The sequence below is a fragment of the Sarcophilus harrisii genome, chromosome 4 (assembly GCF_902635505.1).
Source record: "Sarcophilus harrisii chromosome 4, mSarHar1.11, whole genome shotgun sequence".
NCBI classification, from domain to species: Eukaryota; Metazoa; Chordata; class Mammalia; order Dasyuromorphia; family Dasyuridae; genus Sarcophilus; species Sarcophilus harrisii.
This window is the reverse complement of record NC_045429.1, coordinates 346,884,455-346,897,702: the sequence shown is the minus strand read 5'-3', so window position 1 is coordinate 346,897,702 and position 13,248 is coordinate 346,884,455. Positions and strand designations below refer to the sequence as shown.

The following is a 13,248-nucleotide window of genomic DNA, read 5'->3' as shown; positions in this document are numbered from 1 at the left end:
AAGTATTCAATAGAGAAAAAAATCTTCAATTGAATTTTCATAAAACAGTGATAGTAAACTAAGACTCACAAATAAATGCATGTGAACTGAACATTTGATGATGGACAGCTGGAGACTAGGAAATCAAGTCCAGAAGTAAGCCAAAAATCCATAATCATTTCAATATGGTTTGGTGATCCAGGAGCTAATGGAAGTTTCTTTCTCCCTCCTCCCTTTTACTTTCAGTCTTTTGTGTCTTGCTCTACTTTTCTAATGGTAGCCGACAAGCAAATTACATTCACTTCACCTTCTCATCCCTGTCTTCCCTCTTTCCCTTGCCCCTATACACTTTACCCTTCTTTTTTCCCATGTATACTGAGTTTCTATGAGAGTATTCTAGGAAGGCTCTTTAAAAAATTCAATTGTGTCAATTACATGGACAATCTTCTCCCTCTACTCCCCCCCCATCTCAATCAGCAATGGATAACTCAGCAGCATCCCACAGACCGGTGACCCCACTCTAAAAAGGGGATAAGACTGAGTGCTCAGAACCATAAATTCACATAATACCAGGAAACCACTAAAGGGAAACACAGCAGAGACAAATACTCTGTCTCCCCAGTCGGCTTGGAATTCAATACCATTTCTAGGAAGAGCTCTGTAACCTATAAGTATCCTTGGGGGGCTCTGAGACCTGATCTGTGTGGGCTGATGGTAAAGGAGGATTAAGAACAATTTCAGGATTAAAGGTAAAACCTGCAGAAGCAAAAAAAGAAAAGAAAAAAAGGGAAAAAAAAGAAACAGGCCACAAAATACATTGAGAATGTCTATACTTTATCTTCCAAATTATTACCCTGAGTCTATTTTACTCTGTTAAACAATGTTAGTGGCTTTCTATTCTCCTGACACTTTTCTGAACTCTTCACAGATTCTTTGAGACTGTATATATTTCCCTGAAGGTAATCAAAGCCATGTATGTTTGTGGCTGATTGTCAGGATGTAGGTCCCTTATAAGAGCATAAGTATTGCACTAGCAACTACTGATACTACTTGAAGATTATGAAGGGAAAAAGCTACCTGTCCCCAATCCAGGGTTTATTGTGAATATTTCTGAGAGGGACAAGCTTGAGAGGGAGCCTTCCACAAAAGTTTTCTTGGGCCTTTAGAATGAAAACTCAGTTCCTCACCTGTAGCTGAGCTGTGGCTGTAAGCATCTTCTGCCTGGCCTGTAGGGCTGTGGATGAGGACATGGAAATTGGCACTGTTTGCCGCAACCACCGGATATCTTCCCACATACAAGATAACTGCAAAATAGGTCATAGGGTCATTTTCTGCATTTAAATTAATATATCCCTCCTACCCCCACTCCCATTTTCAAAAATTTATTTTGGCTAGTGTATGGCTCAGGTTTTGCATCAAAGTGATGAAAGGGAAATGGAACAAGTTTCAGAATGGGTTCTGGGTGTTCTAGGGAAATTTTAATTTCTGTCTAGCTGCAACAGGATTCGAATACTGATAAGTGTAGACAATAATGACTTAATCTGGATATTTGCCAGTATTATGATTTGAGTAGTGGGGTAAAGGGCAAAGTGTGGAGTTAGGGAAACTGAGTTTGAATCTGAATTCTTCTACTCATTATTGTAGGACATTTAAGCTTTTTGAGTCATTGCAAAATAAGGGGATTGAACTAGATGCTTCTGAGGTCCTTTTAATCTCTAAGTCTAGGAATCCATTTTGCTTGTTTTGACATTTTAAAGCATAGCCATTGCTTTGTAGATTTTTCTTGAAATATGAACATGTTTAGAGGCAGGGGCATGCTAGTAGAATATTTAACAATTACTCTCTGGAAAGATATGTTCATGACACATTTAAGTTTAATTTGCAGTATTCACATTATTTCATTATCTTCTTAAGTATAGACAATCATCAAAACAACAAATTAAGCTCTGATTTGTAGCTGTTGTAGATTTCCAAGTTATAAATGTGCATACTAAAAATTTAACAGTTAGCTCTCATCAGCCAGTCTAACTTGGCCTCAGCATACCTATGATTTGAAAGGACCTTAGATCAGGTAATTCAACTACCTCATTTTATTGATGTAAAGGTGGAGGTCCAGAAAGGGATTGTGACATCTAGTTAGTCAACTGTAAAGCTGGGGATGAGATCTGAGTGTCCTAACTCTTGGCTTCCTTCAAGTTCTAGCAATGTCTTTCCTGATTCCCTGAACATTAACACTTTTATACTATTGATTATCTCCAATTTATCTTTGTGTTGTTGGCATGTTGGACTGAAAAGTCCTTTGGAGCAGAGATAATTTTTTGCCTTTCTTTTCTTCCCCAGTACTTAGCACTGTGTGCTTGGCACACAGAAAGTGATTAATAAATGCTTGATTGACTTGAAAAACTGAAATGTGGAACTCAAGAATAATGGTCAAAGGCTTTTAAAAAATTTATTTTACTAAAATTGCTTCTTTTCCCAACTCGGGATACACAGACAATGACATGTACTTTTGAGTGAGAATATGAAATAAACCCCCGGTATACCTTTGTGAACCACAGAAAATCTTGCGTAATGGAACTGGAGTGAGAATCATCGATTTCAACAATTGGTATTTGATCTTCATTGGTGACTAACATGTTATCTTTATAATAAAATATAACAGCTATATAGAGTCCCCTAGAAAGAAAAAAAAAAAGCAAAATAAAACTTCATCCTTGGTCTTCTCTGCCTTCACTAACCCTGAATCAGGGAAAAATATTTTTGCAAAGGCCAAATTCTATATAATTATATGTGCTTATGATTCCTGCTAGGTATTTCCAACACTCTAGGGAGAATTAGTGGAGAAATTACCATCTTCTCCAAATACTGAGAAGAATAAACTTACTACTCTTGGGGGTTAGAGAAGTCATTGAGGTTGGAAAGTTTCATTTAGCTGCTCCCAAATCAGTGGATTCCTGAGAAGGTAAGATTACAGGTTAGGGTGTTCCTAGAAGCAATACTTAGAACGCACCGTTTTAAGGTCTTCACAAACTTGTTTGAGGAATGGAATAGATGTTTCAAGCTCCTTGAGACTGACTGCTTACGTCCTGTATTCTGTAATTTTGAACTTTCTGAAACATACACACACAAAAAACAGTAAATGAACAAAACCAAACTTGCAGTAGGATTTTAGTTTGCCAGAATAGCACTAAGCGTAGAATATGCCTTCCCTTTATTCCTGTTCCTCAGTGTTATTTGGGGTGAGAGAAGTTTGTTGTCATTCTTCTTTTTTCTTTTCTCCACTCTTAGTGGACCCTAATAGGAATCCTTTAATTTGGGCTATTTTAAAAGCAAGTCTTAATAGGTTTATTCCCTAACTCTAGCCTCTTCTCCTTCTAATCCATACAACTGTCAAATTGTTATTCCTAAAGCATTGGTGTGACCATATCACCCACCTGACTGCTCATTGTTAGTTATTGCCTCTAAGGTAAAATCCAATGTCCTCTTTTTGGCATTTAAAGCCCTCTACAAGATTCCAGTTATTTTTCCGGCCTTACTGTTTTGGTTCAAACATTTTGCACTCCAGCCAAACTGTTCTTCTTGATATTATCCACATGTAGCAATTCTTTCCCCCCTCCCTTCCTTTGCAAATGCTGTGCTCCATGCTCAGAATGAGAAATCTATCCCAACACAATATTGACAGGACTTGATAGTCCATTGTCCCAGTAAAGAAGTACAATATGTCAAATCCAAAAGCTGACCTATTCATTTCACATGTGAACAAGATGCCCTAGAAACTCTTCATACTGATAATAATAACAATGGCTAGCATTCATATATCACTTTTAGATTTACAAAGTGTTTTATCAGTATCTTAATATCTTCACTATAACTCCTGGAAGTAGGTGCTATTGCTATTCCCATTTTATAGATGAGGCAACAAGGGCAGCCAAAGCTTGGATTTGCCCAACATTACACACCTAGCAAATGTACCAGGCTAGATTTGAATTTAAGTTTTTTTTAAACTCTTTATTCAGTATTCTACCTATTATGCTATCTAGCTCCTTTAACTGGAAGAAGGTGTGTGTGTGAACTAGAAAGTGTCTGGTTGCTTATTGTTGGTTTGCTTTTGCTTCAAGATTATCAGGACTTTAGGTGACACTTTGTGGAGCTGGTATCTGTTATCACCATGTCTGCCAAACATTGATTCCAACATTGTAAGATTACTCAGGGATTAAGGTGTGTATGAGGGGTGAGGGACAGACATGAATTTAGTTAAATAAATTAATTAAGTAATTTAGTTATTTAATTTAGTTAACCTTTAGTTAGAAAGTTTCACACACTTTCTGTTCCAGCCAAATTGGCCTACTGACTCTTCTGTATGAATGACATCCCAGCTCTCATTTCCATGCCTTTGCAAAGTAGTCTACCATATCTGGAGCATATAACCAAAATTCTTCAGAGAGACTTTGAGAATATCCTTCTATCTCTTCTTCTGATCTCTGTATGAGCACTTGTCTTGTGTGAGTTCTCTGTAAAATACTCTTTTAGAAAACATATACTTGGCATTTGAACAACATGGCCAACCTATCAGAGCTGCACTTTCTGTAGTACACTTTGAATGCTTGGCAGTTTAACTTGAGAAAGGACCTCAGTGTCCAGGACCAAGATTTATCTTGCAAGGTGATCTTCAGAATCTTCTTAAGACAATTCAAATGGAAGCAATTCAGTTTCCTGGTGTGGTACTGGTAGAATGTTCAGGTTTTGCAGGTAACAAAAATGAGATCAGCATAATACCTGTGTAGATCTTTGGTTTACAGGCAAACTCTCCTATATTTTCCTCTAGAGTCTCCCAAATATTGAGTTAGCTCTGGCAATGGGTATAGCAAGCTCATTATCTAGGTGTACTTTCTGGGAAAGCATATTGCCATGGTAAGTGAACTTGTCAATAGCATTCAACATTTCTCCATTTCTTGTAATTGATGGTTCCATGTGTAGATGGTGTGATGCTGGCTGGTGGAGAATCTCTGTTTTCTTGTCAGGCAAAAATTAGCACAGATGCAGAGAATTGATCCATACTCTCTTGTATCTCAGCCTTGAAGGCTGTGTTGAGTGTAAAATTATCTGTGAACAAAAGTTGTGCACCAGGGGCAGCTAGGTGGATAAAGCACCATCCCTGAAGTTAGAAGGACCTGAGTTCAAATCTGACCTCAGCCATTTAATACTTCCAGGCTGTGGGACTCTGGGTGGGTCACTTAAGCCCAACTGCCTCAGGAAAAAAAGTTGAACATCAGCTCTCCCTCCATTTTGGTTTGTGCCTTTTTCAAGTTAACTAATTAATTATTAGTGTGGTAGGTGACCTTGATGCCATTTTTATCCTCATTGAAAGTATCTGAAAGCATCACTGAAAATGTACTAAAAAGCCTGGGAGCTAGCACACAGTTCTGCTTCTCTCCATTGGTGTCTGGAAAAACATGAGAGCACCCTCCTTTATCTAGAACTCATGCAAGCATACAATTATGGATCTGCCATACAATACTGATGAACTTCTCTGAGCAACCAAATTTTGCCATGATTTTCCACAAACCCTCATCACTGATGGTATCAAAGGCCTTGGTTAGATCGATAAATGTTGTGTACAGAACTTTGCTCTGCCCCTGGCATTTCTCCTGGAGTTGTCAGGCAGCAAACACCCTAGTATTTCTTGGCTCTTTCTGAAGCCTTAGGTATACCACAATGGGCTTCTCGTGGGTGAAGGATCAGACTATTAAAGAGAACTCTGGCAAGAATCTTGCTGGCAGTGACTAGAAGAGAAACCCTTCTGTGATTGATATTTTAATAAAGCATATACCAAATGACAGATGTTGGCTCCCCCCCAGAAAGAGGGGGAGGGAGCTTAATAGACTAGATGATATGTCTGATTTGATATGGTAAAATTTAATAGGCATTAATGTCAAATTCTACACGTGGGTTAATAAAAAAAATCACCTTCATGAATGCAGGATAGGAAAAACAAGGAAAATTAACAGCTGGTATGAAAAAAAGATACTATTAGACAATATATGTCCATTGAGTGACATAGTATCAAAATACACTAAATGTGAACTTAGTTTCTGAACAAACTTTCCAACAAATGCTCAAGCAAGTTAATTTAGAAGGTAAATTCTTCCTCAGCCTAATAATTACTCGCATAAAAACAAAACAATATTGACTATTAACACTAGCAAAGGATGTGCCCTTTCATATTTGCAATATAGTACTCACACTGATCATTGTAAATGACTGATATTTTGTTGAATTCATATATGTTGCAGCCATTGTGCGTATTTCTCTACTATCATAATCCTGGATCACTTATTATCCCACATTTCTCTGAGAATTCTTTTATTTAATTGTGTTCCTAAGTTTTCTCTAAAGAATTTTCCATAGTTGCTGCTTAAGGCATTAAGCATTAAGCCAAGGACTTATTTACAAAATCTCTGAACTATATATATGTGGGGGGGGAAGGCAACTTTAAGCTTAAATAGTAATCTTAGGAAAAGTAAAGGGAACACTACTAGATCCACTGAGTAGTAAATTTACCTTATTTTTTCCCCAAGAGGTGGTACATACAGGATGAAAGTCTAAGAAGGTTCAAGAATGATTTAGAGTAATTCACAGATGAATGAATGATGAATATTTATTTAGTCCTTATTGTGTTCCAAACATTGAACTTTAAGTGTTGGGGATAAGTCTGATACCTAAAAAATGGGAAGGAGAATGTGAGCTCCTCATAAACAGGGAGATGAAAGTGATCCTGGACTCTTAAAGGGGATGCTAGTGGAATACCCACATGCTGGTGGATCCTTCCAATTTAGAATGACTGTGAGTTTAGATCTGTTGAGAAATGATTATCTGAGGAGTTAGCCTAACTAAATTCAGAAAAAGCTTTTCACCAAAGCTGAATTGCTACATGATATATTATTTGTTCACAACTACTTTTCTAAATAATAGATTGGAACTTGAGGTTTAAGTAAATTTTGCCTCTTTCACCATAGTGGCTATACGATCCTGGGTACGTCAGCTAACATTTCAGAGCTCTGGTTAACTTCCTAAGACTCTTAAGTTTCAGAGAAGGTGCTGGCCAGAATTGGTAGAAGAAATTCCCTATGATAAAGACATCCCAGGTCCACTCAGGATCCATTAACTCATGATACTAGTTACTATGATATTAATGGAATCCTGAATTTTTTAAAGTATTTAACTAGGCTTTCTCATAAATTGTCCCTTTGCATCACTATTAGAGACAGAAGATGGGAGCTGTGACCAGAGCTGAGTAACCCAGAGGAACAATATCTTATGTTTTGATATGTAAAGCTTGGAGCATGGAGGACTGAGCCAAACAGTTAATATCCATGATAGGCTTTAAGATTCTGTTGGCTGAGGATAATAAACAGCAGAATGAAATCCAAATGATGTCACAGCCTTCTTTTTGGACTGGACTATGTTGTTTGGCGCAGAACACTGCCACCAATTAGAAAGATAGCCAAATCTCAAGACAATCACTTTTTACCAAAGATCAGCAAAAATTGTCTTGTGCAAAGAGCAGACTTGGCCACCCCCATCTTTGACAGCCCAACGGATTGAGACATGGTTGTAATTTGTTCCTGTAGGATTGTGTCATGGAGATAATGAGTGACTGTGGATTTTAATTCTCTAGGTTTTCCAGGGGATTAAGCTTGTGAACAGAAGAATCATACCTCACTTGACCTAGTGATTTCTCCATGCTGGTGGCTTGTGAGATTAACCCTTAAGTTAAAGTTCAGAAACTCACTTGAGTTCCTTATACATGTATACTTTTTTTCTGAATTAGGGGCATTCTGAGAACTCAGAAGATACACTATAACATACCCTTGGCTAGGACATGTCTTACCTCCACCAAATTTTGATAATAATAACAGATAGCACTTACATAGAGGACTTTAAAGCTCACAAAGTGCTTGATATATGTCATTTCAGTTTCACGACAACCCTGGGAAGGGAGTGCTACTATTATTCCCACTTTACAGATGAGGAAACTGAGGCTTATAGAGATTAGGCAATTTGCCAAGGGTCACACAGCTAGTAAATATTAGGGGTACAATTTGAAGTCAACTCTTCCTGACTTCAAGTATAACACTCTATGAATTAAAGAGAAGCCCAGTTCTTTACTTGGGTAGACAATGGAAGGGTGCAATTAAATATTGTCATGATATTTCTGGATTTTGGACTTTTTTTAGGATCCTCTATGTCTGATACCTAAAAAATGGCAAGCAGAATATAAACTGTTAGTGAACAGGGGATATTGAAAATTTTGCTTTTGTATTCCTCGTATTATGTCAGGGCCTTGTAATTAACTTATAGGCATTTATTAAGAACCAACTATTTGTGAGGAAGGAATAATACAAACTTTTATTAAGTACTTACCATATGCTACACATTGTGCTAAGAGCCTTATAATTATTATCTTTTATCCTCATAACAACCAAGCAAGGTGGATAATATTATTATCTACATTTTACACTTCAGGAAACTGAGACATAGAGTGGTTAAGTAACCTACTCAAGTTCACACAGATTGTAAGAATTTGGGGCCAGAGATCAACTCAAATGAACTCAGATTTTCTAGATTCCAGACCCAGTTCACACACACATACACATACACACACACACACACACACACACACACACGTACAGGAAATAAGCTCAAAGTAATTGAGGGGAACTTGAGGCACTAGAAATGGGGGTATCAGGAAAGGCCTATTGTAGGAGTTAGTTTTTGAAGCTGAAATGAGGTTGAAGAAAACCAAGAATTCTTTGAGGTAGAGATGAAAAGGCGGTAAATTTCAGGGACAGTGGTCAGCTTGTGAAGAGGTTCATTGAGCTGACATTTAATCAATGCTTCTGGAATTGAATTAATGATAAAATCTGACATTTGTATAATCTATGGTTGGCAAAATATGACTCTGTCCCTCTTCTCATTTGATTCTCAAAACAACCTTGAGGATCATTTAGTCCTTCAGTTAACAATTTTTAAAATGTTTTCTAAGTGCCAGGCTGAGGATATAAAGAAAGGCAAAAATAATTCTTACCCACAAGGAATCTGTGGTGGAGACATGTCTATTTAGCTGATAAGAAAATTGAAGCTTATAGGACTGACCTGTTCAAAGTCTTATAGTCAGTTAGTAGTATAGTCATAATCTGAACTCAATTCTTCAGACTCCATCAGGATTGTGCTGGTTCTAGTCTGAATCAGCTTATTTGAATCAACCAGTTAAATTTTCAGTGCGAGCATTACACTTGGAAATTACCAAATGCAATAAATCAGAGCTTCATTTATTATTTTGTGGATTGTCTAGACTTAAGAAAGTGATGGAGACATGTCAACAATTTAGATTAAACTTAAAAGTATATCATGGATACATTTATTCAGAGAATCACCTGTTAAAAATATTTACCAGCACATCTCTGACTCTGAGTACTCATTGAGAAGTGAGGTGGTATGCCAGAGAACTGAGGATCCTTGTCTTCCTTCTGCTAATTAATTGGTTCTGTGGTCACGGGCAAGTCACTTTACTTTGGAATTAGTCTCAGTCTGAGATCAGAGTGAATATAACATTGACATCACTTACTTCATAGACTCATGAGGCTCCAATGATTTGTATAATGAACTTTGGAAACCTTACAGCTTGATATCAATGTGAACAGCATGTGTCTTTTCATTGCACCATGAACAAATGATTCTGACTTCATCCACCTGGGAGCCATGAGGAAGAGTCATATAGAATCAGTTGAGGTCTACCTCTCAAATATATAAAGTCATTCATTCCTACCCTTCTTTTGGGTTATCTGGTTTTAGAATGTGCAGTTCATGTCAAGGCTTAATAAGTCTTCTTTTGAGGAATTTCTTTCATGGACCTAGCCCTGGATAGCAGGAAAAAACACAACAACAATAATATCAACTAGCATATGTATAGTGTATATTGTGTGCCAGACACTGTGCTACCCACTTTATAAATATTCTCACTTGATCCTGTAGGAGACTAGTGATATTGTTATTACCTACATTTTAGAGGCAAGTGAATTCCTAAGTTCCCATGGTTAGTGAGTGTCTAAGATGAAATTTGAATTCATCTCTTCTTGACTCCAGGTCCAATGCTCTATGCAATGTACAACTTAGGTTCTAGGAATCTAAGAATAAAAGGTCCTCAGAGGCTAATTAGTCCAAATCTCTTGTCTTATACATGAGTAAATTGAGACTCAGAACAGATAAGTGACTTGCGGAAGGTGGTTCAGGGACCTAAATCCTAACTGTTCAGGCTTAGTACTAATTCCTGCAGGAGAAGGATCTACAGGGAGAAGGTTGAGTGGGAATAGCTGATTAATTATTTCATTCCTGATTATCCATGGTTAAGAGGTTACAAGGAGGAAAACATCCATCAAATTCCATATATAATTTGACTTATCTTTAGAGTCAAGTACTTCACTATTTTTCTTTCTGGTAGAGATCAGTCTTTATTGAAATTCCTCAAACTACTTATAGGGCTGTTAGGTGGTACGGTGGATAGAGTACCAGGCTTGCCGTGGTAAGGAAGACCTGAGGTCAAATCTGTATTCAGGCATTTCCTAGCTCTGTGACTCTGGGTAAGTAAGTTAGCCCTATTTGCCTCAGTTTTCTCATCTGTAAAATGATATAGAGAAGCAATGGTAAACCACTCCAATATCTTTGCCAAGAAAATCCCCAAAGGGGTCACGAAGAATTAGACACAACCAAAAAATGACTGAATAACAACAAACAAAACTGCTTAAAAGTAATAAAGCTTGATCTGATTTGCTTATCTTTATTTGACTTATGATAAACAGTGAGCAGGGCAATAATGTTCAAGAATGTCAAATCACTCTCCTTTTCCTGGCCTCAATTTACTCCTTTGTAAAAAGAGAGGGTTAAACTAAAAGCTCTCTCTTAAATCTTATGGTTTTGTGAATCTGTGAAAAGCAACAGGCAACACCAGGAAGGAATTCTTCTATATTAGAGGCTTTGTAATATAGTGGAAAGAAACTGACTTAGGATCTAAAGATTTGGGATTAAATCTTGATAATTAATAGTCATGTATCCATGGAAAAATTGTTTGTCTCTCAAGTCATCCACAAAATGAGAATAATCATACTTATACTATATATCTCATAGAAATATTCCGAGGAAAGTGTATTTTCAAGTATGAAGCAACAAAATTATGCAGGTTGTGGTTATGATGATTAGGTAGCTCTCTCTCCTATCTATATTGCACTTGATAGAAACAATGCTTTAGCACACATTTTTTGATCTGATTGATCCTCATGGATGAAGTAAACAACGTTTTACCCTAGGGAACTGATTTTAGAAGGCATGACCCCATTTGGGGTTTTCTTTCATTCTTTTAAAAATGTTCTTTTTAATTTATGGAATAAAAAAGCATTTCCATAAAAAAGATGAATGCATATGAAACTGTAAATCTACTATGTGCAACTTGCTATTCTTTTCAAATACACAACAAAATTATCATGTAAATTTCTACCCTCTCCCCAAGAGATAGTTAGTTACTTTTAGACATGAATAGCTATATAAGTAAAGATACTATAATAGTTTGCCATTTCCTTTTCCATTTCTCTCATTTTACAGCTGAGGAGGAACTGAGGCAAACAGGGTCAAATGACTTGCCCAGTGTCACACTGATAATAAGAGATTGAGGTGGGATTTGAATTTCTTGACTCTAGGCTTTGCATTCTACCCACTGAGCCACCTAGCTGCCTGCAGGCGGGATTTCATTTTTATATCACATAGTTAAATTACTTGCTCAAGGTCTTTTGGCTATTAATTGGCTTTCTGACTTGTATGCTGGTATGTGGGTCTCCATAACTCAGATTTGCTCAGCAATCTCTGTATACATCAGTCATGAGATCCTAGACTGAGAAGCTTAAAGGAAGGGACCTTCCAGGTCATAGAGCCCAAACTCTTATTTTCCAGAAAAAGAAATTAGTGAAGAGAGAAATGAAGTGCACTCTGTTCAGATAGGAGGCTCATACATAGTTGCCTCTGTGAATCCAGGATGCTCTGGGGTGACCCCTCTGTCTACAGTTGACTCTCAAACCTCTTCCAAGTACATTGATGTTGACTGAGGCCCTGCTTGTGAGAAGATAATTATTTGGGGGTGGGCAAAGACTGTTTCCAGTTGGAGCTGGAATGTCAGAATGTATTTGTTGCCATAACTATGCTGGGACGATGTGGAGTTTTGGCTAATCTTTGGTCTGCCTTGTTTGTATTTGATCTAAAGTCAGTGAACATTCTTTGGTTTCAGCCATGGATTTCAGAGCATGGCGCTGCTGCTGCTGCTGCTGAGCTCTGCTCAGCTGAGAGTGCCATGGGTGATAGAGCATGGAAGATGAAAATGTTATGGCAGCTTGATTCCTCCAAATAAAGCTAAGTGCTTCTGCCACGAATCATTACCCATATTGGAAACCTGATCTGATCCCAGCTGAGCAGCCCACCAAGAGAAGAACTGTACTAAGAGCTTCTCTAGCTAGAAGAGAATACTGGCTGTGGAGTCAGAGGACTAGAGTTCTAATTTTGCTTCTTCAGTTAGCTTCAAGTAACCAGATGGTGCCGTGGTTAGAGTAATGGACTTGGAATGTAAAAAACTGATGTTGTCAAGTCGTTTCAGTCCTGTCTGACTCTTTGTGACCCTATTTGGAGTCACAAAATCACTGGAGAGATTTGCCATTTCCTTCCCCAGCTCATTTTATAAATGAGGAAACTGAGGGAAACAAGGTTAAGTGACTTGATTGGATAGTTAGAAAGTGAGATCAGAATTGAACTTGGGTCTTCCTATCTTCCTCTCCTGTTTGGAGTCAGGAAAACTTCTAATCCAACCTCAGAAACTTATTAGTTTCCTAATCCTGGGCAAGTCACATAAGCATTCTTAGCATTCACATACTTATCTACAAAATGGGGATAATAATAAAACTTCTTCCCAGGGTAGCTGTGAGAATAAAGTAAGAAAATATTTGAAAAGTACTTTCTGAACTTTAAAAGCCCTGTATAAATACCAGGTGTTATTAGTATTATAACTTACTATCTGTGTCTCCTTGGGCAAGCCATTTCATCACAGATTTTGCTGTAAAATTAAAAGCATTATATTCTAGAGAATTCTTAAACCTATTTCCTCCCTTAATTCTAGTGCCTTCCCTCTGTCAATCATTTTCTGTTTATCCTGTCTATAGATCAATCATATGTATT

General features: G+C 37.5%; 1 protein-coding gene across 1 annotated transcript in view; it reads right to left on the bottom strand.

Annotated features, from left to right (window-relative positions):
• ANKFN1 (ankyrin repeat and fibronectin type III domain containing 1) overlaps nt 1-13,248 on the bottom strand; it is a 325,952-nt gene that overhangs the window by 49,437 nt on the left and 263,267 nt on the right. Inside the window, exons 10-12 of the mRNA XM_031966442.1 lie at nt 2,990-3,089; nt 2,523-2,655; nt 1,167-1,283 (exon numbers count right to left, since the gene is read on the bottom strand). Of these exons, the coding sequence (XP_031822302.1) occupies nt 1,167-1,283; nt 2,523-2,655; nt 2,990-3,089 (350 nt within the window). The remainder of the gene's footprint in view (nt 1-1,166; nt 1,284-2,522; nt 2,656-2,989; nt 3,090-13,248) is intronic.